The 26,194-nt window shown below is 37.0% G+C and overlaps 3 protein-coding genes and 1 pseudogene across 7 annotated transcripts; 1 reads left to right on the top strand and 3 right to left on the bottom strand.

Moving 5' to 3' along the window:
- Positions 1-8,057: 8,057 nt before the first annotated feature.
- On the bottom strand, positions 8,058-10,410 carry LOC112281991 (syntaxin-22-like; annotated as a pseudogene). Its single transcript, XR_016502828.1, has 4 exons — positions 9,925-10,410; positions 9,464-9,743; positions 9,184-9,276; positions 8,058-8,781 (listed from the first exon to the last, which is right to left on the bottom strand). The product of XR_016502828.1 is annotated as a syntaxin-22-like (transcript).
- A 143-nt stretch (positions 10,411-10,553) lies between these two features.
- Positions 10,554-14,343, bottom strand: LOC112281989 (uncharacterized). 3 transcript variants are annotated; one of them, XR_016502827.1, is made up of 10 exons: positions 14,253-14,343; positions 13,716-13,892; positions 13,260-13,316; positions 13,053-13,125; positions 12,694-12,851; positions 12,369-12,524; positions 11,864-12,088; positions 11,596-11,677; positions 11,349-11,504; positions 10,554-11,118 (listed from the first exon to the last, which is right to left on the bottom strand). XR_016502827.1 is itself a non-coding variant. In XM_024519055.3 (9 exons), the coding sequence occupies exons 2-9, from the start codon at positions 13,854-13,856 to the stop codon at positions 10,999-11,001; spliced, it is 1,086 nt and encodes a 361-aa protein (XP_024374823.1). In that variant the 5' UTR covers positions 13,857-13,892; positions 14,118-14,343; the 3' UTR covers positions 10,554-10,998. The 3 variants fall into 3 exon arrangements, 2 of the variants coding, with proteins under 2 accessions (XP_024374823.1, XP_024374822.1); XM_024519055.3 differs by lacking the exon at positions 11,596-11,677 and having other exon boundaries at positions 14,118-14,343; XM_024519054.3 differs by lacking the exon at positions 11,596-11,677.
- Positions 14,344-18,547: 4,204 nt separating this feature from the next.
- LOC112282422 (glucosamine inositolphosphorylceramide transferase 1) lies at positions 18,548-23,205 on the top strand. 2 transcript variants are annotated; one of them, XM_024519990.3, is made up of 5 exons: positions 18,654-18,900; positions 19,299-20,203; positions 20,518-20,640; positions 20,795-20,962; positions 21,090-23,205. In XM_024519990.3, the coding sequence occupies exons 2-5, from the start codon at positions 19,871-19,873 to the stop codon at positions 22,776-22,778; spliced, it is 2,313 nt and encodes a 770-aa protein (XP_024375758.1). In that variant the 5' UTR covers positions 18,654-18,900; positions 19,299-19,870; the 3' UTR covers positions 22,779-23,205. The 2 variants fall into 2 exon arrangements, with proteins under 2 accessions (XP_024375757.1, XP_024375758.1); XM_024519989.3 differs by having other exon boundaries at positions 18,548-20,203.
- LOC112282423 (phosphoribosylformylglycinamidine cyclo-ligase, chloroplastic/mitochondrial) lies at positions 23,083-25,554 on the bottom strand. Its single transcript, XM_024519992.3, has 3 exons — positions 24,459-25,554; positions 23,660-24,024; positions 23,083-23,487 (listed from the first exon to the last, which is right to left on the bottom strand). Exons 1-2 carry the CDS (start codon positions 25,287-25,289, stop codon positions 23,695-23,697), a joined length of 1,161 nt encoding a protein of 386 aa, XP_024375760.1. The 5' UTR covers positions 25,290-25,554; the 3' UTR covers positions 23,083-23,487; positions 23,660-23,694.
- Positions 25,555-26,194: the final 640 nt, after the last annotated feature.

Raw genomic sequence — 26,194 nt, 5'->3', positions numbered from 1 at the left:
ACAAAACCCTCAGATAAATTGGATTTCCCGTAATTTTAACTTTCTTAGTAGTTTATTTCAAAATTCTATTAATCAAGAAAAAATACATAAGTCTAGTGTATCTAAGCTCTTATTAGTAGGGGCAAGAACTTTCATGCATGCAGCCAAAGAGGGACCATCTTTTGCTATATATGCCATGCCCATTTCAGATAGTGAAAAGACGTCAAGTGGTATTCCTAGTCAATATCAAGAATTCCAAGATATTTTTGAAAAGAAGAATGCAGATATTCTTCCACAACATCGACCTTATGATTGTTCAATTGATCTTCAAGAAGGAGCTCAACCGCCATTTGGACCAATCTATAACTTATTGCAAAACAAGTTGATTGCACTAAAGAAGTATATTGTTGAGAACTTGGCTAAAAGCTTCATACGCCATTCAAAATCTCCATCAGGAGTGCCAATCTTATTTGTGAAGAAAAAAAATTGATCTCTACAGATGTGCATAGACTATCGGGGCCTTAACAAGATCACCATCAAAAACAAGTATCCTTTACCTTTGATTTTAGGAATTCTTGATCAACTCAATCAAGCAAAGATCTACACAAAAATAGATCTACGAGGAACATACAACTTAGTCTACATCAAAGAAGGAGATGAATGGAAGACTTCTTTTTGAATTAAGTATAGATATTTTGAATATAATATCATGCCTTTTGAACTCACAAATGTACCAACTACTTTTCAACATCTTATGAATGATATTTTTTGTGATTTTTTAGATGATTTTATCGTTTGTTATTTAGTCGACATTCTAATCTACTCTAAGAACACAGAAAAACATGAACTCCATGTTCGTCGTGTATTACAAAAACTAAGAGATGCAGGATTATATGTCAAGTTGAAAAAGTGTGTATTCCACATTACTCAAGTTGACTTTTTAGGATACATCATTTCCAACGAAGGCCTGATGATGGATCCCAAGAAGGTCCAGACTATCATAGATTGGAAGATTCTAAGAACAGTACGGGATGTGTAATGTTTTTTGGGCTTTGCAAATTACTATCGAATCTTCATCAAGAACTTTTTTCAAGTTGCAGCTCCACTTACGCGTTTGACTTGTAAAGACAAATTTGAGTGGAGTAAAGAAGCTGAAGTAGTGTTTGATACTTTAAAGAAAGAATTTACTTCTGTACCAATCTTATATCGCGTTGACTTTTCTAAGGTATTTTTTATGAAAATAGATGCATCAGACTTTACCTTGGATGCTCTTTTTTTACAAATGGGAGCAGATGACAAACTCCATCTAGTAGCTTTCCATTCCAAAAATATTTCAGCAAGTAAGATTAACTATAAAATCCATGATAAAGAGCTTCTTGCAATTGTGGATTCATTTCAAGAATGGCATCATTATCTAGAAGGCACCTTAAGTCCAATCACCGTGTACATGGATCATAAAAACCTCAAATATTTCATGTCAGCACGCATATTAAATCGTTGTCAAGCTCGTTGGAGCATGTCTTTATCAAGATTTGAATTCATCATCACTTATCGACCAGGAAAACAACAAGATTTGTTTGATGCCTTCTTTAGATGTTCTTATCTTGTACCAAAAGAAGGAGATGTAACTTTTGAGCAACAAAAAATGGTTCTCTTGAAGCCAGAGCAATTTCATCTTCGAGCAATAAAATCAACATTGACTGTTGATTTAACTTTTCTCAAGCAAGTCCAGTTAAGTATGTCTTCAGACCTTCTTATTCATGATATCAATAATAATTCTTCTAAATCTCATGATCTCTCTAAATTCGAGTTCAAGAACAACCTACTTTATTTTTAAAGACGCCTATATGTTCCAGAAGGAAAAGCTCGTTTACGTGTTCTTCAAGCTCGTCATGACTTTCCAATAGCAGGACATTTTGGATACAATAAGACTTTGGAGCTGATATCTAGGGATTTTTTCGTAGCCTCAAATGTGGAAGGCAGTCAAAGATTTTGTACAATCATGTGATATTTGCTCAAGATCAAAAACTCCTCATCATCGATCTTTTGGACTTCTTCAGCCATTATCCATTCCAGAACAACTATGGTCTTCTGTTTCTATGGACTTCATCACGGATCTTCCAAGCTCATCTTCTTATGACTCTATATTTGTGATAGTAGATCGCTTCACTAAGATGGCACATTTTGTGCCATGTACAAAATCCATTTTAGGTGAAGAAATAGCTAAGCTTTTTATTGACAATATCTATTGCTATCATGGGTTATTAAACGATATTATATCAAATAGGGGAACTCAATTTGTATCAAGATTTTGGAGAACCCTTTTTAAGATTTTATAAGTGGATATAAAACTATCTTCGGCTTTTCATCCTCAAACTGACGAACAAACAAAGCTCGTAAACTAAGTCTTGGAGTAATACTTAAGATGTACCATCAACCATCAACAAGATGATTGGACAACTCTTTTGCCATTGGCAAAATTTACTTATAATAATTTGGTGCATTCTTCTACACAACAAATACCTTTCTTTACCAATTATGGTTATCATCTATGACTTGACACATTTGATTTCTCAAAAGTTGATAATCCTGCAATAGAAGATATGACAAATTGGTTGTCAGAGTTACATGCAACAATGAAGGTGCAATTAAAAGAAGCTCAAGAACGACAGAAGATAAATACGGATGTCTATCGAAAAGAACAACCACCATTCTACATGGACGATAAGGTATAGTTACTTCATCGCAATATCAAGACCACTCGTCCTTGTGACAAGTTGGACTATCGAAGGCTTGGACCATTTTCTATTTCTACACAAATCAATCCAGTTGCATATCGTTTACATCTATCGGAGTCAATGAAAATCAATCCAGTTGCATATTGTTTACATCTATCGGAGTGAATGAAAATCCATCCAATATTCCACATGTCTCTTCTTGAACCATATAAGACAATGGAGATACCAAGAAGAAGACAAGCTCTACCTCCTCCTATAGAAGTGGACAATAATAAAGAATTTGAAGTAGAAGAAGTCTTAAATTGAAGGCAGCGCCAAAATAAATTAGAATATTTTATCCATTGACACGGATATGATATTAGTGAATCCACATGGGAGCCAATAAAGAATCTTATAAATGCAACAAAGGCGGTGGAGGCTTTTCATCAATGACATCCATCAAAACCAAGATAAAAATCTTCTTTATAAAAGAAACAAGATCTAGACAAGATAACATTCTACTTTCAATCCTTGTTTGTAGCTTCTTTGTAGTTGTGACACTAAAGAGATGGAGAACCAACAACCAGCGGATTTGACTCAAGAGCCTTCATTTGCTGACTTATCAGACGAGATATTACAATTGTCACAACCTTCAAGACGATGCAATCGAGATGAAGATCTTCAAGAACAATATGTTCTTCTTCAAATAGATGGCGAGATACAACGCATTTGGTATTACGACCTTCGAAGGGACTCCCGATGTTTGGTGATTTTACTAGAAGTAGGAACAACTCCTGATGGTGTTTCAAATGTTTTATTCGAAGGAAGTTATGAAGGTCTCAACAACGACCAAATAACTAGACGGTCTTTCCGCCTTAGTATAGGACACTACCGATGGTTGAGAGGTCCTATCAATCATCTTCGAAGAGAACAAAGATCAGAGTATGTGGCGAATATAATTCGTCGCATCATAGATTTCTTCAACATATGATGACCGCTCCTCGTGGAACTCGCCCCTAGAAGGGGGGGTAATGTCACGGACATACTCATGTAAGCTAATAATTACATATATAAATAAGTAGAAGTAAGTAAAAGTAGATAAAAGTAAGTTAATTCTATAGTATTTGATATAAAAGCTTCTTAGAAGCTTCATAGACGCTGCTTTGACTTCATAGGTGTCTTTAATTGACTTTTTGGATTAGAAACGTGGTCAACAAGTTGGCCATGTGCCACACATGTTGTTAGCTTGAAGATCAAATTAACTATGTAGCCCACATATAGAAAAACTTATCTTATAAGTCTAGGCAAGTGTCCTACAAAGTCAACACATATTAGAGGTCCTATAGAACGTTGCCATGTAGCCCCTAGTTAGATAGTAAATATAGAGACAAGAGTGAAGCCTTCTTCATTCTTGTCAACTCCTTTCTTATTTCCAGTCTAGTTTCAAGACTCATCATGTTTTCTAGTCTTTGGCAATAGCCATTCTAATTCAATATATTATCACCTTTGAGTGATTTCTAAGTATTTTCGAGCGAAAAAAAAGTGTATTGATATTATCTTTCTTTGGAGTTTATATCCTTGATATTTTCCTAATTCTAAACAACTTTGAAGCTTTATTTACAAGTAGCACAAGATTCTTACAAAGCATCTTTAGATAATTTTACAAAGAAAATCTCCTACTTTTCAAATTGGAGATAAAGTATGGCTTTTTTGATAAAATACAAAGAGCAATTAACCTTATAATAAGTTTGACTATTAAAGACTAGTACTATTTTGTATTCAAATGCAAATCAATCTAATGGCATATTAATTGGAACTATGCACATTTATGTAGGTACATCCAATCTTTTATGTTTCTTTCTTAGAAGCTTATTCATAATCAACTATTCTAAGAAGAATACAATCATCACTACCTTACATTAAAATAAATAATCATATGAAATATGAAATAGAAAAAATCCTTGATTCTTCGAAAAGAAGAGGCAAGTTGGAAAATTTTATTCATTGGCGCAACTACAATATCATTGAGCGAATGTGAGAACTAGCAAAAAAATCTAGTCAGTGCATCATAAATTATACAAGAGTTTCATCAATGCTATTCTCAAAAACCTAAAGTTATTTTAGGATGACGGTTCTATGAAGCTACTATTAGGATGTTGTATATAATAAAAATAGTAATTATTACTCACAATAATCTTAGAGTGTATTTTATCTTGTTTATAATCAAATATATCGAATAAAAGAATTTTTAGATTGTGAATTTCAAAATAGAGCCAAAGTTGGAGCTTTTCTTATCACTATTAATAGAACAATCATTCTAGCTCTGAAAACCTATACAAGATCATCTTTAAGATGAAGTTGAATATTTAGGAAGAAAGAAACACCTATGCTACAATCAATTTTAATTAGAAAATCTTAAAGATGATGCTAAAGCTTTGATCATTCTATTGCAAATATGGAATCAATGTTCCTTATAGAACTGAAAGTTAGAAGAAGAGGTAATGTTACAAACATCCAAAAAGAAGATTTTGGAAATATTCTTAAATTTTCGATCAAGTTCTAGAAGGTTTTAAATTCTTAGAATATTTTAATAGAAGATTATAAAAATATTTCTATAATATTTTAGAAGATTCTGAAAATATTCTTATAGATTATAAAAAGTTCTAAGAAGATTAAGAAAGTTATTTGTAAAGCTTCCTAAGATTGCTTCATCTTCAAGCAATATGGAAACTTTTTGGGAAGCTTCCTAATACCTAGTATATATTAGAATTGAAGCTAAGGAGATCCTCACTTTCAACAACACATCTCTTTGAGCTTAACTTCACCTCTTTTAGTATTGATCTTATATTCATATAATTTAATCAAGTTCTTATTAGCTCTATTATTGAAATTCTTATATTTATTTCTTGTTTGGTCTCTTATATAGTGTATCTATAATAAACAATGCACTAATAGATTAAATCATAACATATCATTAAATAAGATAATTTTACTTTTTAATCTATTTAATAATTTTTTAAAATAAAATATTATAATTTTTAAAGTAAATTGACTTTAAAAAACTTAAATACTATCAATAATTTGGATTTCTAATATAGATTCATAATCACACATAAATAACTTATATTTATACATAAAATATATTATGTAAATAATTACTTATAAAATCTTATAATATTATTTTTAATCATATTTATAGTATGTGTGTGATTATATAATATTAATTAATAAATTTAAAAATACTCATTAGAAGTATCAAAAAATATATATTATGATTATTATTGTATATTTTAATTTTAGTTTTTAATTTTTTAGAAAAATATTTAAAAATTAGCCCAACACAATTTAAAGATAATATAATCTAAAGTAGTATCAAAATTAACTAATGTTATAAAAAAAAATTTACAATAAATTTCGACACAACAGCTTTTAAATAACATGAGCCTTTGTATGCAAACAAGACTAGAATAACAAGAATATCAATTTCTATTAGAAAAAATAATTTTAAAGAAAAAAATATATAAATTATATAATAAAATATAATAAAAAAGAATATACCTTTGAAAAAAATATAATAAAAAATAATTTTTTTAAAATAAAGATTATTATTTTAAATAGTGATTCTAAATTTTAAAATTCTATTAATCTAAGAAAATAATAGAAATATTCGTTTAGAATTGTAAGTTTTTTAAAAGTTGAGAAAAAATCATATATAGATTATAATATTTAATATTTAGATATAATTAATTTTTAAAAACCATACAAAGTATTTATTTTTCTAAAAACTAGTTTTAGTTTAGAAAATCTAAACTGATCCTATGATAATCACTTGTAATTTAGAACAAAAATAAAAATGACCAAATAGATAATATTTGTAGTATAATTATAAAGATTAAAAAAGATAGAAGAAACCAAAAAGAGTTTCTACTATTATAGTTACTTTAACTACTTAATTAAATAGAAATAAAATAAGAATAGATTAAATAAAAAAAAAAATCCTAAAAATCATCAATGAAGTTTCATAAATACATATTAGATTTTTTTATATCTTTTAATATATTATATGCCTTTGAAATTTTCTTTTGGAAGTTATTTGTATTTAAAAAGCCACTATAGTAGCATATTATAATTTTAAAACTTGGTCCAAAAACCTTTTAGTTATTAAAAACCTTTTTCACACTATTCTTGCTAGATCATATATATATATAAGTAATAGTAAAATAATTCTTAATTTTTTATTATTTTTTTTAATATTAGTTCAAGTATCTTCAATTATTTGTACTTAGAAATAAAGATGGTAGTGTATTTTTTTCTTATATGAGTGTATATATATATATATATGTGTGTATATATATATATATATATATATATATATATATATATATATATATATATATATATATTATTTTATTTTATTTTTATTTTTATTTTTATTTGGCAAGATTAATAGTCACAACTTTCAAACTTGATCTTTCTTTATAAAGAGTAAACTACATTATTTTCTTAAAAGCATTAAAATGATTCAAAGATTATATATTTCTATCTTCTAATTTAAGCTTTTAAAAAATTAGTTTGATATTTATTTATCACCTTCTAATATTTTATAACATATAAAATTCTTTAATATTTCATAATTTTCTTGTCTTTAAAAATATTTGCAAAAATTCTACAAAATTGCTATATTCCAATTGCAAAACCTAAATAGAAAATTATTCCCTATAATGTTCTAACTTTGTTTACTACTTAAATCAACATCTGAATAATTGGTTGTAAAACTATTAAGATAGTAGAACTTCTTTTGAATTACTCTTCTACTTCTAGTTATTTTTTTATTTTAGATTATTATAGGAATTTTGAGACATCTATTTTTCTAATTAGTTATTTAAACACACAATAATATTAAATCAAAGGATGTTAGATTTATCAACTATGTGCAATTTTTTTCATTGAACTTAAATTTTTAAAAATGACTCAATCATATTATTTTATCTCAATTTTATTAAAATATTATTTAATAGACCATTTTCACTTTTTTTTTAAATATATTTTTTGGAGCAATAACATATATATATATATATATATATATAGAGAGAGAGAGAGAGAGAGAGAGAGAGAGAGAATTTACATATAATTAAATTTGATTCTTACAACAAAAAAATTATATATTTTTTTTGTGTATATTTAAAAAATTAATAACATCCATCCAAACCAAAGACCAACCATTCTCATAGAAATGAGTGTTTTGATTAAAAAAAATTGCTGAGTTTTGTTTCTTTGTAAGTGTTTCATATATTCATATTTAAGAATGAAAAATCTTATCAAGTTTTTTAATAGATAATGATATATTACTACAAAATTACATGTGTGAATGTTTGATTAACTTAGTCAATTTTCAATAAATCTGACTGAAGAAAGGGTTCTCTGATATGTGCCGTGCACTTCACAAAGCATATAAAACAGATTTAACACAAACAGATTTACGGAAAACCAGCTTCTTTAAGAGTAGACGGTAAGCTTTTACGATCTTTGTGCAGCATAGAACGCTTTCTGTTCCAGGTTTTCCTCTGACACTGAATACACGTCATTTGGATATTGCCTGCTCGAAACATGCATCTCATGAGTTATTAAAAGGCCAGAAAACTAGCCTACGTCAGTGCACCGACACATTCTATAGCTCAACTTTATTTCCTAGGAAACTTAATAAGATAACGAGATGAGCTGAAAGACTGAGCGAATTAAAAGAGTACCTTTCCCAGAAAATGATTAGAATGAGTATGGATAGCAAAAATGTAAGCCACCCTCATATAGAAATCCGAGCACACTAAGAAGACAATCACCTGGTCCTCTAAATTGCAGAATTTTGATTAACCCAATGAGAATAATTAGGCCAGATAGTATAATAGATAATGAAATAAGAGGAGTTGCAAGGTGGAACACGGGCTAAACCTTGTTGATAATACATCTTCAGGAATGAATGGTGCGTACAACTTTCCCGCTCCTGAGCGATTCTCTGAGCATTCTGAAACTCTACAAGCACAGCTTGAAAGTCTTTTGCAAATTTTGCATCCCTCAATTTCTTGTTATCCTGCGTGGGAAATGGTTCTCCACTTTAATCACAACGGGAATAGATTGAGGAACTTGGTAAAAGAACTGTAGTGCACTTTGCCTTATCGACTCAACTGCGATAGCTAGCACTAGCTGTCGCGCCCGTGCTTCAAAGGAGGCATACGTGGAAGTTTACGCACTGCATCACTACAATCTACACCTCCCAAAATATCAACATGAACGCTTACTTCCTCCACCAAAATCAGAACAGTTGCTGATATCAAGTATGAGTATCAATAAGACGACGAAGAACACTGAGCTCAGAACAAACAAGCAACCCTGGCAAATACAAACTGTGGTTACCTTCATTGTAAGGCAGATGGCAATATCTTAACTCCTTGAGTCATAAGCAGATTTGAAGCAAAAGGTGACAAAAGCTCACATAAACAAGTCTATTGTGGTCATGTCCACTAGCCACTTTCCACTTTGAGCCTGTTTCTTTCACGAGTTTACTATATGATGCCGCGTTTTGTGCCTGCAAGAGAAAAAACTTCGTAATTATCCCGAAATGTAGATGTTCAAGTTGTTTCTTTGGAATAAACGCACATGATGCACTTAGCCCGTTACATTTCTAAATCTCGTAACAACATTCATCAACATTTTCAAAACTGCAAAATAACAATTGCACCCATGCAACAAACTCAACAACAGGAGTAGGTTGCAGCTTCTCACGAAGAACGGGAGTGTCTATATCAGTGACCAACGAATTAACGAGACGCTTAAACGAAGAGACAGCGGTATTAATCTGAAACACTATCGATGCGAGCGCTTGCGTGGAATCTTGCAGCATGGGACCTGAGGGCAAGCCCCCAGCCTCTATATCTCGGAAACTCATTCTAGTCCAGCACACTCTTCGTGCTCCCCTTTGAGGGAGCAGCACTAAGCATGCCGAAATTCTTTAACCCTGACTCACATGACTTGGCTGATCCTGCACCAATCTCACTACAACCTAATCCATGTAAGAATCACCGCCTTACACCGAATCACAATGACATTTGCAACAAAAACAAGCACACAACTTGATGCCCACTATCACAAAAGAGTCATGGTAAAGCTTAAGAAAGGGGAGCTCTCGCCGCCTAAACAAGTGAAACCCAATGGCAGCTAATGTAGAGAAACCCACCTGCACAATGGCAATAAATTCCTCGTCAACCACTGACGCTACTCATACTCGGTGCTTCGCTCCGATGAATTACTGCAGCAGCAAAGTGTGTCATGGCTTCGACGGCACTGCATGTGTCGGTGAAGGCTTGAAGAACGGCGGACTCGTGGAGTCTTCGTCGTCGGTGGGAGGGTTCGAACCCGTGATTGATACGACGTCGTCGAGGTTTGGGTCTCCACGTTGTGAGAGGGGGTCTAATTGGGTTTAACTACAGGTAGGGTAAGTGGGTTTTATGAAGTTTTCATGGACGAAAAATAAAATTTGTTGACATCTCTAAAGGAAAATGAAGTACACTAGTAAAGATTTGCAGCAAAGATGTCAAGATTTTAGACTACAACGGGTGTACAAATTCTCTAAACAAAATTTTAAATACCAATGGATGTTCCTTTTCAAAAACAGATTTGACTTTTAATTTTGAATTTGGATAAAAAATATAAATACAAATAAAACCAGACTAATGTTAAATTTGAGATTTTGTTAAGAATATTGACCCTCCAGATAGACATTGTCTCACACCCACTCCACATCTACATTGCTAACAAAATTGAAAGAGGTCAACTGGGTTATGAGCTGGCAATGTTGGTCGAGACTTGGATGTGAAGCTCCCCTCTGCGACAGCAGATAGCAGATTTGGTAATATGGAACTTGCTACAGTGTCACATACAAACCTGCTTGATAACATTGTAACACAGTTACCAAGGACCTAATTTGATTAAAAAGCCAATGTCAAGCATAGGAATGTACTCTCCCTAGTTCTGTTGTGCTCAGAGAAGGATAATTGCTCCTAGAAAGGAACTCGATAAAATCTCATTGGGGGCGAGTGCTCCAACCTCAGTATCCAGATAATGGAACGCCTTATAGTTTCAGATTCCAGTGGGATGTAGGTGTTGCAAACGCCGAAAACCCCGGAATGAGGAAAACGTTTTTCCCGGCGTCCGAAGCTCTCGTGTTGTGCTCCAGTCGCCCAGGGTTGGATGCTGCTGCGTCTCCACTTAGCATTCGAACAACTAGTGATGATGATTAACTCCTATCAACCTATCTTACAGTAGGATCAATTTCTCCTATATAGATCTGCTTATCACTACCGCACGACCCGATGATAGGTTCCCTTGGATGAAGCACAGCTTCGTTGACACAACCAGAATGCCCTGGAAGCTGCAGACATACGCCACAACCACAAGGTCTATGAGAACTTCACCGTCTTGAGGCTCCTGATTTCATTTCAGGACACTAAGAACAGGTGCATAAAACGTACATGTCTAAGAGCAAATGATAATCATGAGCATTTGGACAAATAACAGCACTGATAACAGTAGCAAAACAGTCAAAAGAGGTAAAAACAATTGAACCAGCGAAAATATTCCGTGGCTCATATAAAAGCGTACCTTGTACAAAATCCTTCGCGATGTAGTATCCCAAATATACACCATTCGATCTGCACTGCCCGATGTCACCTTTTGGCCATCTGGTGACCAATTGCATCTTAGCAGGTTCTTTTCAAAATTGTGCTGATGTCCCGTAAATATCTTGACGCATCGATTCTGCGATCATGATTTTTTATTATTGATATGAACTTTTATAAATAGAAATAGAAGTCAAAAGTTAAGAATTGTAAAAGAAGAAAAATAACACCTCAATGTGTTAAGAACCACTACATTCCGTAAAAGGTTTCCTCCCTCCGAGGAGATCTTCAGTCAATAGTTTAGAAAAAAATCTAGAAACCACAGCGGAATGGGGATTAGTTTGAAAAGAGGACGTATTTCAAAAGCTAAAAGAAATATGGAAAGTGTAATTATCGACGAACAGACAGCTGATTCAAACAAAGTGTTCTAGTTCAAATTGCATGCAAGAAATGGCAGATGCGTTGTTCCCATCCTAGGAACAACGAGAGACGGCCAACCTGAGGTGCATATGGCCTCATATCCCAGACTCTCAACGTGCAATCCATTGAGTTGGTAAGAAGATAAGATCCATCTGGGCTAAGTTGCATGCTAGTTATCGTCTCAGTGTGTCCTTGTAGCTTCATGGCCACTTCATTCTTGCGGAGGTCCCACACCTTGATGTCGTTGTCAATACCTCCACTGAAAATTTTGTCTGCACCTTCAGAGAAGGCTACTGCTGTGACCTGTTAATCCAACCATACGTTTAATAAATCATGAACTGCAAGAGACCACTGATGACACTTCACGACATATGATTCATGCAACACGGTTTGACCACCAGTCTACGCCGACAAAACCACGGCCGAATGACATTCATTTTAAGATGAAGATAAATATTTGGGCTGTTCAACTAAGGCCAACTAATCAACACTTCAATTTCCATCATAACGTAGCGACTTCTAAGTGAAAGAAATAGGATTAAGTATCGATACGCAAGCAATAAGCTGACCAAGAAACACCAACCTGATACTTGTCTGGAAAGGTTTGGATGCAACCACGATGACGCATATCCCACAACTTAGCAGTGCCATCATCTGAGCCGCTAATAATGAGTGGTGGACCCCGTCTAGCAGCGCAGCAACTGTTCACAAATGACGAATGCTCTGCCATCTTTTTAACCTGCAAAAGAGTTCACAGAGGTCTAAAGTAAAGACAAAATAAATCATGGGTTGAGAATGCTTTTAAAAATCATTATACATGAAAAACATTAAAATAAATTTATAAGAAAATAAAAGAATAAAATCTCTTCAGAAAGAATCTCCTAACGTATGAAAGCCAAAAAACACACCTGCTTCCCTGTAACTGCGTCCCATGCACGAACTGTTTTATCTGGACTAGCTGAGATAATGTGTTGACCATCGGTAGTCCAAACAAGATCCAGCACAGCGTTACGGTGCCCCTTCAATACCATGTAATTATCACAATCACCTTGCACATTCCATAGAACTACCAAACCAGAATTCAGTAAGACAACCTCCATTACCAATCACTAATGTCAAATGCAAGTTCTCAACTTGAAATCTAAATATCCCTGCATACTATGCTCATAAATTACACAATAATAGGGATTAGGAACAAGCGAGGAGGCACTTGAAGGACCTCCATAGATTTCCCATGAAATTTATAGATTTCGAGAAAATAACTCACATATATCCTTGTCATGAGATCCAGAAGCTATGGCAGTGCCTTGAGGGTTGAACTTCATAGTATAAACAGCACCCTGCATGAGAATAAATGCAGTGATCGTGTGTGCGAAATCAATATACTTGGCGCAGAAAAGGCATAGATTTGAAAATGAAAGGAGGTGCCCAAGGGAACTACAACTCATCGATCTAATTGAAGTTGAGAACATACCCCATGACCTGAAAGCAGCATTATGGGAGCGTCGAGACTGGACGTTCTTTTCACACCCTGAAATTGCCAAAATAAATCAAGGCTCAACTCTAACGCTTATCGCCGTGAGGTTCGAAAATCATAACCCATGCAAGTAAGTGCAGCACATGTTGTATAAAAATGAACTAGATTTTTCTTGTCACCCATAGAGGAGTTGAGGTGCCTTCTGATTCATTTGAGAATATATGATTGATGACGCCCTAAGTATAAACTTGGTTCAATACGTATGACTAGATAAGACTAAGAGTACGGGAACGGTAGAATAATCATTCATTTACCGTCAAAATTTTAAAAAGTCTTCTTCCAAAGGCATCAACCACCTATTGAAGAAATAATATTGCTCAATTTTGCCGTATATTAGGGCAACCCAGAGAGAGCTTTGAGTAAGTATTGAGAAGAAAATCACATGGTACCTACCTCAACCGTTACACTCAGCTGATTGTTGGCATTGGAGGACAAAGCGGAACCTCCCACAGGTACTATAGCTCTTTCATCAGTGCGTTGCCGCTTTGTAACCAAAGCCAAGTCATTCTCTTCACCTTCTCTCTTCGCAGCCATTCTGGCTGCTTCCAGAAAGAAAGAAAACCTCTAAAGCTGAAAACAACCCAAGTATTAAGTCCAACAGTCAACGTTAAAACATCTTTCGAGATTGACCAACTACAAATTTTCGCACTTCGAAATCCAACAACACAAAAATCGAAATAATGACCGAAACCCTAATTCTTCGATTGAGTGAAGTTACAAAGATACAGACACTTCATGATTCCTGAGCTTAGCGAACCACAGAAAATCAAGAGATCATACGACGTAAATTTTCACCTGTAATTAAGAGCTTCAACAATGAATGAGATGAAGACTGAATGTGAAAATGCGGTGAGGAAATGGAACCCTACATAGACAATGTTCGGGAAGAAAAGTGCAAAACAAACGGGGCAAAAGAAGAGTATACGATACCCGGAACGAAGGTGAAGCAGGAATCGAAACCCCGCGGACTTGAATCAGCGCATGAATCTAAACCATGACGCTGCAACAGACGCAGCGAAGCACAAAAAAAACCAACTAAAAATTGGTGGCGATGGCGGCGTAGAGCTCGGCACAGACAGCATCGAGGCTCCTCCATGCTTCGCCTCGTTCATCCATCCGTATCGGATGAATTACGTATTCTGTTCGTTAAAAGGAATGAGTGTTCTTCATCCATCCTTTCGGATGTATTATGTGCTCTGCTCGTTTCCTAAACGGGCTTGACGTTTCCATCAAATGTGGAGAAGCACTGCCATATTATTATTTGTATTCATGCTTTAAACGATGGTTTCAAATAAAAGACAGAGAGTTTTGATGTTGGATTAACAAAAGAAAAAGAAAAAATAAAAAAATTTAACAAATTAATGACACAAAAAGGATGGTTTTAAGTTTTTGTTGTGGTAGTTTTGTTGTATTTCAAACATGACCATGCATGTATATCTTGCAAGATTGTTTTACAAAATAAAAATAATTTTTTTATGTTGTTTGCAGATATCTAAATATACATTTATATATATATATATATATATATATATATATCGAGAGAGATATACATTAGTTATATTTTTACAGTACATGAATAAAGCTTGAATAATTTATGCTTAAAGTTCTTTTTTTACAATAAAACAATTTATCATATCAAAAAGTTAAGAGTAATAACCAGTTTATGTAGAGATTAGAACTGCTTAAGTTATGCAAAGGTGTCTTAATATTATCTAAACTGCATTTTAGAAAAAAAAATATTTTTATTAAAAATTTGTTCTTGAAAAATATGAAATATTTTAGTAAGTATATGTTTTAGAATCATGTTAATAAATCAAAGAAAAAATAATCGTGAAAATAAAGAATCAAATTCTACTATTAAAAAATTTATTGAATTATTTTTATGAAACCCACCAATTTATTTCAAATGATTATTTCAAGTATTTTTATTTTTATTGTTATTCTTGTGGCATATGTTATTAAAAAAATATTTATTTCATCACACCTACTCAAATTTATTTTTTTGTAAAAAATTCAACTTTCAATTAAGAAAAAAAATATAAATCCAATGTATATTGCAATAGTTTATTTGGTTTAATATGACTAATTGAATTAACTTATTTTCTATATTAAATATTTGGATTCATATTTTGATTTTAAAATTATTTAACAAGTTTAATGATAATTTATAATATTATCCGCATGTAAAATAAAACACATTACATTTTAAATTTCTTTAAAAATTTAAGTATAATAATATGATTTTTGATGAATGCATATTTTGGAAATATTTATGATGGCAAAGAACATTAAATCCAAATAAGTATATTAAATATCATAGAATTTTTTTAAAACAATAATAATAAATTGATATTGATAAGATAATACATTCAATAAAAATAGAAAAATTAATGGTTTAATTATTTCTATTACTATTTTACAATTATTCATTTAAATATTAAAATTTAGACTTGTTATTTTAATTGCTTTTGGTATTATTTTTTATTTAATTTTTTTGATATTTCAAGTGTCAGTTTTTTTATTTTATTGAATTTCTTTATTTTTATGAGATTCAATTTTTTATTTTTTATTTTTTACTTTAATAAAAAGTTTATATATTTGACCAACATATGTTTGTCACTTCCAATATAGAGTAGAAATATTCTCTTATTAATTAATGCATTGTTTAATGCATCCAATAAAAATTCACAAGTAATATTATTCCTTTAAAAATATAAAAAATAAAGAAATATCTATAAAATTCTAACAATTTATATTTGGAAGATAATAGTTGGATTATTACAGAATAAGTTTTGTTAGTTAAACAATCGTATTCTTGAATAAAGCTATACTCAAGAATAAACTTCTTTATTTGATCTTTCTAATTTTCAATTTGTTCATTTTTACTCTTGTTAAAATATTCATCATTTTAATGTGTAAGAAAATTCTATACAGAATGAAACATTAAAAACTTTGATGACTATTATGGTATATTATGGTATAACGTGGTAATTGTAAATTGACAATTTGTGTGTCTATGATGAATCTGTTAAAAAATAGTAGCCTCTACATATCAATATAATTTATCATGAACCAATGCAATGACAATGTGTTTGATGATTCAAGGTTTTAGATATTACTTGTAGCAGTTATATGCACTTTTAAAAAATCAAATAATGGTTTTTTGTATGTTTGTTATTATTATTATTTCAATGTTACATTAAATATTTTACTATAGAAACATATGATGTTTGTACACTTATAAATTTTGAATTTTATAAAAATAGAAATAATTAAGTTGTGAAATAAAATAAGAATCTACTAACTAGTGAATAATATTTTATTAGCTTATTCCATAGTTTAGTAAATCTATTGCTTTTAATTATTAAAAACAACATCATAAGATATAATTTGGTTAAACACAATCCTTTATTTATGAACATATAATTACAATTCATGGTTCTAACAATGCATAAATATTGTGAATTTAACTTGGTTTTATTAAGGTGTCTTAAATTAGTACATCAAACAAGTGCTACCTGTACAACTATTCTTTTACAATATCAATCGAATTAAAGAATGTGATTATATATTTTATTGGAAAATATTACATTAATATTTGTGCTAATTTAAGTTTTAAAAATATTACAAAAAAAATATTCTTTATCATGTAATGGAACATGGATATTTGTTTCAAATTGCTCTATTCTAAAACATCATTTTATTCTATTATTACAAAGCTTATAAAATATATATTGGCAATGATGTTTGTATCAAATTTAAATTTCAATGTGAGAAGAGATCAGTTTTAAATAAAAATGATGGACCCGATGATAAAGAAATAAAGAAATAATTGTTTTTTGCTATCAAGGTAGATCTGTTATTTGGCCACAATTCTTGTGCTTGTTTCTTGTCATCAATTATGTATACATCATGCAAAGATCATTCATTGATTGAAGAAGTTTTTATTTTTTTAAAATAATTTATCTTAATTTTATTGCATTTTCTAAACTATTATCTACTTGTAATACTTCTTCCAGGATTTATTTATTTATCTTGTAAAAAGTATTTTAAAACTGTAAAATACAGTGTAGCTGAATTCCAACTGTGATATAATCATTTATTTGATATTCACGAAACAATTACAATATTGTTAACATTTGCATTGTAAATGTGACAACTGGCAGTTGAGCAACACTTTGATTTGGTTAAATTCACTACAGGGAATAAACAAATGAACAGAGGCATGCCCAACATTCAGTCACACTCCCCACATGATAAAAGTTCTCTCTTCACATTAATGCATAATACCAAAAACAAAGAAAATAAAAATATAAAGAATATAAATCCTAACGAAACTGCACAATCCTTCCTTCCTAACCCCATTCAATTGTTTGCACCAGACACTAGTGCACTTTTAAATGATACATTATCCAATCCAAACCTTATAAGAGTACACAAATCCCAAGAGAAACTCTTACTCCTTTTAACGAACGACCACTTCACTTTTAAAGTTCCAATGAAACCACAGCGAAAAAAAAACGAAGGTTGGATCCTTTTTTCTAAAAGTGGATCCCACCAGAACACCTACACCCCTGGAGTCCCCGTTGACACCGCGGAGACGGTAATAGATCCCTTTCGGTCTCTTTATGGTGTGGGTGGTGTGAGCGTTGAAGGCGAAACAGGAGGAGGGGCCGCGTTCACACCGATGGAACGGTGATAGGACCGTCACTCTCGAAGGGGATTTTCCGTTGTGGTGGAGAGAGTTGCTGATGATGGCCTCTGTTGCGAAGCCTAGCTCGCTCGCGCTCATGGAGCGTGAACTCGGTTAGCCACGCAACGGGATCCGGTCAACACGACCCCTCGGCGACTCACTCAAGCTGGACTGACTGGTTAGATGTTCCAAGCCTGTTGTGAATTCAATCAAAACGGGAAATTGCGCCAGCTGTACGTAATATTGAGGTGCCTAGTGGGGCCTGGCCAGCAGTGGAGATCTCTCTCTCTCGCGCTCAGACCCGGCACGCCCCGCTGCTGGGACATTTGTAGCAGCTCAAAAGCTGCGTAGGATTCGCTACCAGAACCAGCGGGAGGGGCGGATGATCCTCCCATCATTCTTTCTTTCCCACATTTGGATTGTTTTGTCTGTTTGTGGAGATGTCGACCCCAGCCGCCGAAATTTCTCGAGCAGCATCGATGTGGATGCAGTCCTTTGGGGTCCGTTTTTTGCCTCCAGTGGCGGGTGCTGTTAATAGAGGAGAGGGGAGTCGAGTCGAGCTCCGCCGACGGTGTATGTGGAGAGAACTTGTATACATGCTAAAGTCTCGATCCGCCAGCAAGTTGTCGTCAGTTCATGCGTAAACAAGAGGAGATTGTGAGTTTGTTAGTTTAACTGTTACCAGGATCCACCTCTCGAAGTACTGGCGAAGGTCGTGTTGTGTGGAAGTCGGAAGCTTCGGGCCGACTGGGGTCGACCCTGCGAGGCAGTTGGGAGAGAGGACCTGGAGAAGGAGTTGTGGGCTAGTTCTTGGAGGTGGTTCCTCCATCTCGTAGACGATTTGCCGCCTGGCTTGCCCCTCAAGTCTCTCTGCCAGGTATCAAGGTAACGGAGCCCTGCAGAAGTGTGTAACCAAGAGAAAAAGAGCGAGGGATCAAGCGTGTGACGTTTGCTGGGACACTCTGCTAGTGCACCTCGACTTCTGATAATGGAGCTGTGTTTATCAACTGATTATTAAGTTTTTTCTTTACTTTATTGTCTTGGAGGGAGGTGCTTTGTTGCTGCTGCAATCTTCCGAGGTTGCTTCTAAAGCATGTCAGAGATCTACATTTCTGGGTTGCAACTTGGCGGATGCCACAGTTCTAGTGATTTCTCTGGCGTCGAAAATCATGAGGGTTTTTTGGCTCTAGCAGTTACTATTCGGAAACTGGCAGCTACTGTCGGCGAAAATGAAGTTGAGAACTATTGGCATTTTGAAGTGTGTGATGTATTTTTACGTGCAGGAACAAAGTGCTTCTTGTGTCGAGATCACACCCATTTTTCATCTCTTAGCAGGACGAGAGGAGAGACGTTTCTTTGAGAGGTTTTTAAGGATTTAGTTCGAACAGGGTAGACACCAACCTCGTTGAGAGCAATAATAAACGCCGACAATCTGAAGCAACGTTCTCGTAACCCGCGTGTTGTATCCTGTGTCACAACGCTCACTCACAACGTGTGCTTCAGGAAGAATCCTGGAGCCGATACCCTCATGACCCGCTTCAGCTCCCATTTCCCCACAGATTACCGCCAAGTTGCTACGACCTTGAGTAGACCTCGCGATAACAGGTCTTTCAGCATGTCTGTCTAAGTTTAGCTGCTGGAGTGCCCCAAAGAACAGGGTTTCATCTGGACTGCTGCCGAGAATCGTGCATTTCATCGGCTGTCTTTGGAACTCAGGTGACTTTTCATACAACAGAGGAACTTTGTCCACTGGCGGTATTGGATATCCAAGATGATGCTACTTGGGCGCTGAGAACCATATCGTGCAGAACGATTTGGAGGAATAATTTATTGGCGGTGAAACTAGATTGTAACAATGAAGGCCACTGGAAGTCCACGAGCGGGAGCAGGACTCGACTGGTTCGATACGATGAAAAGCAAATACCGATGGCCCAGCTATGGCATGTGCACCATGTGCCCCGACAAGCTCCCCCACCGTGCCTGTGGCCTCTCATCAACCTACTTATATTACTTTCTGTCAATCCTCTTCTTCTCGTTTGTAGGCGTTCTCTTTTCATGGTTGGTGTTCTCCCCTTACAAAAGCCTTAGTGGTGCAGTAATCGCTGGCTGCCAACCAGATAACGAAGGCTCATGGAGCATCGGATTATATCGTGGGAGCTCCCCTTTCTCTCTGCAGCCACTTGAAGCTGTCAGCACTTTCTTCAATCCCTCTCTCCTCCGCTTCAATTTTCTTTTTTTAATTTTATTTCTGAAATGCTCTCGTTTTCCTGTCCAAGTCAACCTATCAGAACTTTTACCAAATGAACCTTCAATTTCGGGAGATTGAGTGTTACCTGCAATTTCAACATTATGTCATTTATTCAGTGTCGGTGATGACTTGACTTGCTGCTGTAGTGGGTACTTTCCCGTAATGCAAAGTCGAGATTGAGAAGTTTGGAAATTAAAAGCTACATTGATTCGGAACGTAGTGCTCTGATACCAATCGGCATGATGCATCTGCAGACAAACAAATGGGTCAACAAAACATCGGCATGGCCTATTGCCAACCCAATATTCACATGCGCGTCAGTGACGAGCATGACGCGTCCCAGTAATTTTGTTGCAGATCCATTTATGTTCATTAAGGTGACCTCCCTTCACCTTCTCCGATTGCTCTAATCTTGGACGTGTTGGATCATCCTAACAGATAAATAGCTTTCCCCTTGAAGCTTCAACTGTTTGAGCATCTGAATTGACATAGATTCTAATGGTTCATACTCCCTATCGTCATCTAAACCAGGGCTCTAAAATGTACTTGTTCTTCGAAACAAAGAACAGTATCACAATGCAAGGAGATATTGGTGTGGCCGAAAGCTCAGACGAAGGGTTGACTTGGAGGTATTTGGGCATCGCTCTCGACGAAGAATGGCATTTGTCCTATCCATACGTCTTCGAGTATGAAGGAGAGGTGATATTCGGTGATCTTCTTGCATTCGTCTTCGTATATTCTATCGCTTCGATCGGACGTGGCTCGGTTGGTTCGTTACCTTCTGCACTGTTTGTTCCTCTAATGTCTCGTTTTTTGTGTGGTACAGTTATATATGATGCCTGAAGGCAGCAGAAATGGGGATCTTCGTCTCTACAAGGCTACGGGATTTCCTCTGCAGTGGGACTTCCACAAGACTTTGATCCACCAGCCTTTGGTGGACGCGTCCATGGTGAAATACAGTGGACACTACTGGCTGTTTGCCTCCAATTTCAATCGCTTCAATAGCCGCAAGAATGGCCAATTGGAGATATGGGTGGCGCCGTCCCCTCTTGGCCCTTGGAAAGAACATACCAAGAATCCCATTAAGAATGGGCCGAGCAGTGAGGGAGCCAGAAACGGCGGGGGTCCGTTTGTGCACGACGGCAAGCTATACCGTCTCGGGCAGGACTGTGGAGGGACTTATGGGCGCCGGTTGCGCGTCTTCCATGTGGTCACATTGACGAAGAACAGCTACCGCGAGGTTGAGGTGTCGCTCAATTTGGAGCAGTCGAAGAAAGGTCGCCATGCCTGGAACGGCAAGCGATCTCACCATATGAACCTGCACCAGCTGCCTTCGGGTGAGTGGATTGCGGTTGTGGACGGAGATCGGGTTCCCTCGGGGTATTTGTCGATGCAATATGCCCTCGGAGGAGCTGCTCTTTTGCTTCTCCTGTCGATGAGCGTTATAGTGGGCTTAGTGACAGGCTATGGTCGTTGTTTCTTGCCGCCTCTCTCGATCATGCTGAATGGGAGCAAGCGATCAATCGAGACGTTGCTGCCTTGTGTGGTACGCCCCCAATTGACAACCCGTCTCTACAGAGCAGTGAGCCGTTTGAACAGAACCGGCTCCTCCCTGCGCAAGAAACTCCCCTCGAACTCCTACCTGCAGTATGTATCTGGCCTCGTATGCTTAGTTCTCAGTGTCTGCGCTGTTTGCGTAGTAGTGAACTCTTTCTTTGGTCGCAACGGCGCCCAAGATCCTTACCCCGTTGATGGCCACTACTCTCAGTTCACGATGATCGCCATGACATATGACGCGCGTCTCTGGAACCTGCAGCTGTATGTTAAACATTACTCCCGCTGCGCATCGGTTCGTGAGATCGTCGTGGTGTGGAACAAAGGCATTCCCCCGGACCCAGTGTTGGATTTCGATTCAGCCGTCCCGATTCGAATCCGTGTGGAGCCCGAAAATTCGCTCAACAATCGCTTCAAACCAGACCCTTTGATCGCGACGAAGGCTGTTCTGGAGCTTGACGATGATATCATGATGACCTGCGATGATATTGAGCGGGGATTCAGGGCGTGGAGGGAGAATCCTGATCGAATGGTGGGATATTGTCCTCGTCTCATTGAAGGCAATCCTCTGCAATACCGCAACGAGCGATACGCGCGCTCTCAGTCGGGGTACAACATGATCCTCACGAGCGCCGCGTTTATGGATAGTGGATTCGCGTTTTCCAAGTATTGGAACGAGCGCGCGGCCAAGGGGCGCGCTGTGGTTGACGAGCTGTTCAACTGCGAGGATATCCTCATGAATTTCATTCTTGCGAACCAGACGTCAGAGCGTGCGGTAGAGTACGTGCACCCTGCCTGGGCCGTGGATACCTCCAAGATTTCGACGTCGGCAATCAGCAGAGACACGCAAGGGCATTACGCTAAACGGACGCAATGCTTGTCACGATTTTCAGAGATTTTTAGAGGCGCATCACTGAAGAAGTGGGATTTCTTGAGCCGGCAGGATCAGTGGGATAATTGATGACGTCACCAGTCAATCTAGAGATGAATGCAGCTGTAATCCGATGTAAAATCATGTACACTGCGCTCACTGTGTAGATTATCATTTGCGTTTGTAGTTTTATAAACCCGACAGTTGGATTAGGACAGTGACGCCAGTCTGTTGAACTGGGACGGTCACGCGAGAGATAAATAGCATGTGCAGGCGGTGGGATACCTGGAGCAACAGAATTCAATTACCGAAGCAGCATCGTTAGGAGTGGAAACTGTAAACTACTGCGCGTTTCTCAACATCTCAACCACATTGAAGATCTGCAACTCCTGTATAGTGACAATAGATAGCCAGATTACGCTGGCGTCATAATTCTCTTGCTCATACGTTGGAAAGATGTATTTCAACTGGCTTGCAACATTAAAAACAAACCACTTGGGTTGGGTGGATATTTCTACTCAGGTTGTCCTCTACCCACTAATCCCGTCAACCCCGACTGCACTGCGTTGACCACAATTTGCATGTACTAAAACCAGGAGGGCGAGCAATCATCATAGTAGACCAATTTCTATCCAAAATTGTGGGCAACAGCGAGCACCAGAAGCCTCTCCTCATTGTGGACGATGAATGTATCCAACAGGTCGTTGCAAAGCCTTCACATCCCCATAAAAAGCAGCATAGAATTTACCACGATCTCACAGAGATGTGATGGGTCTACCTTCTAAAATTTAGCCCCACACTGCAATTGCAACGTAAGAAGGCAACAAATAAGTAAACATCATGATCAACATATCCCTAAAAATAGTTGCTTTCAGTTTATAATTACCGAATCGCTAAATAATCATTCTAAAGTCATCTGATGTTGTGTCTGCGTATAAAGTAAATAAATATATCACAAGTAGATGCCAAACCTTGATTGAACGTGATGTTGATGGTTTCCTCGGTCCTAGTTGAAGATGACACCATTGCCCTCAACGATGTGACCCAAGCGATACACCTTGCCGTACGAGCTTTCTTCGGACACGATCCTCTCTGCTGCATCCTTGCGAACTATCAATACCATACCAATGCCCATGTTGAATGTTCGCCGCATTTCAGCATCGTCCACGCCACCCTGCTCTTGCAACCACTTGAAGATAGGAGGCACTTCCCACGAATTTACGTCGATCTCCACACCCAGACCGTCTGGGAAGACGCGAGGGATATTGTCAGTGAAACCGCCACCGGTGATATGCGCAATTCCCTTAATGCCTCCTTTCGCCACAAGATCCAACACCTGTGAATGGAACACACGAGGCATCAGACAAATAAATAAATAAATAAATAAATAAATAAAACCATGCATTTCGAAAGAACCAGCTGCCAACAAATAAATGGATAAATGCCGAAATAGTTTCTAAGGCTAGCAGAATAAGTAAGGGAAGATGACTAGATGATGCACAGTGGAATATTGCCCGTAATACATCTATTTGTATCACCAGAAGGGGAGTGAGAATTTCCACGCAGTATGCAAGGCCATGAATGCGAGGAAAGCGACCGGAAGAGAACATGACTTCAGCTACTCAGCTGCAACCTCTAAGGCAAAACAACATGAAAAGCTAAGCTAATTGTTGTGGAAACGGCTCTGACATACTCTCGGAATGCGACGACAAACCAAAAGATACAGGGACACGGTAACATGAACGAAATAGACAGAATTTCGCTGGTCACCTGCTTGACGTAGATGGTTGTGGGCGCAAGCAATGCCTCCCCGATGGACTTTCCCGCACCAGGCAATTCGTCATGAAGAGATGCCCCAGACTTGGCCAGCACTTTACGCACAAGCGAGAACCCGTTAGAGTGCACTCCACTTGAAGGTAAGCCAAGTAGAACATCACCAGGAGCAATACTCTTTCCATCGATCAGCGCATCTTTTTTCACACTCCCTACTGCAAATCCACTTAAGTCATACTCTCCGGGCGCATAAAACCCGGGCATTTCAGCTGTCTCTCCACCCAGCAGCGCGCAGTCCGACTGCTTGCACCCGTCCACAATTCCTTTGATCACTTGCTCCGCTTGGTCCACGTCCAAATGACTGGTCGCAAAGTAATCCAAAAAGAACATAGGCTTAGCACCGCTTGTGATAATATCATTCACGCTCATCGCCACCAGGTCGATCCCGATCGTGTCGTGCTTGTCCATGTCAAACGCCAGCTTCAGCTTGGTCCCAACACCATCAGTGCCCGCCACCAAATACGAATCCCCAAAGGGATACAACCCTCCAAACCCGCCAATTCCCGGCGTCATCTTCGCAATTCGCCGCACGAGCTCCGTGCCCGCGTCAATGTCCACCCCGGCATCCTTGTAAGTGAGCCCCTGGCCATTGCCAATCGTCGTACTCGCCACAGCAACAGCCTTCCTCACAGCCAAGCTCCCCCTGCCGCGCCTCTTGGCACTGCAGAGGCTGACTTCCGCCCCGCGCAGCTGAGGGAGCTCCGTGCTCCTCTGCAACCCCGCGGAGGCGCCGGCAGCTATCGCACACGACATACTAGCAGTCGCCATGGCAAAAAAAAAAAAAAACAAAAAACAAAAAACAACAACAACAACAACAACAACAACAACACACCGCAAAACCCTACGAAAAAACAGTGAAGTAAAAGTTGTGAGGCAAAATACAGCAAAAACAGAGCGATGCAGCGACCGATAGAAAAGGGGAACAGAGACGCAAAGCTTAAGTAATGCAAGGAGAGGTTTGAAGAGGAGGGTAGCGGCGAATCTTGCCACTGACGAGACAGAATGGTTCGTGTATATCTGCGCGGCCAGGTGATTGATCCCACAAGAGAATTTCAATAGCACAAATTCTCGGTACTATATTCTGCTCTCCCACCCCCACCCCCCCAGCGTCTCTTCTTCCTTCGTCCCGTCTCGTCCCTGCTTCCGTCGTCGTCGTCGTCGTCGTCTTGCATATGCGTGGTGAGATGCAGTGGGCATGGATGTTCACAGTCTAGTTAACCGGTTACAGAACTGTTGTAACCGGGTAAATTTTCTAAGCCCATGGGCTCCCTATCCGTAAATAAATTAGTATTGCAGATAATGGCAGGCTAGTCACGTTTTTGAGCAGCTCATTGAAATCCACTTACTTTGTATTTCATTAGAATTCCCTACAGGAGATTAGCCGGTTGTTTCACCGGATAGGGCAAAGTTGTTACCGGTTAACCATTATGTTGATTTGTCATTCAATGCACCACATTTTAAACAAGAAAATTGTTTTGTGTTCAATTGTAAGGGTTGAAGGTGATTTATTTGCAGAGAAATAAAATGAGATAATAATGCAATTTTTTCTCAAGAGACTAATCTTGGGATGTTGGAAAATTGAAATAATTCTGAGATCACACCCAAGTGTCTAAATTATTAATTATATTATGCACGAATCAATCTTTTTTTATAAAATCAAATCATTCTCCTTT

This window comes from Physcomitrium patens, chromosome 5 (genome assembly GCF_059467195.1).
Source record: "Physcomitrium patens ecotype Gransden chromosome 5, ASM5946719v1, whole genome shotgun sequence".
NCBI lineage: Eukaryota > Viridiplantae > Streptophyta > Bryopsida > Funariales > Funariaceae > Physcomitrium > Physcomitrium patens.
The sequence above is the reverse complement of the archived record's forward strand: the minus strand, read 5'-3'. Positions and strand labels throughout refer to the sequence as shown.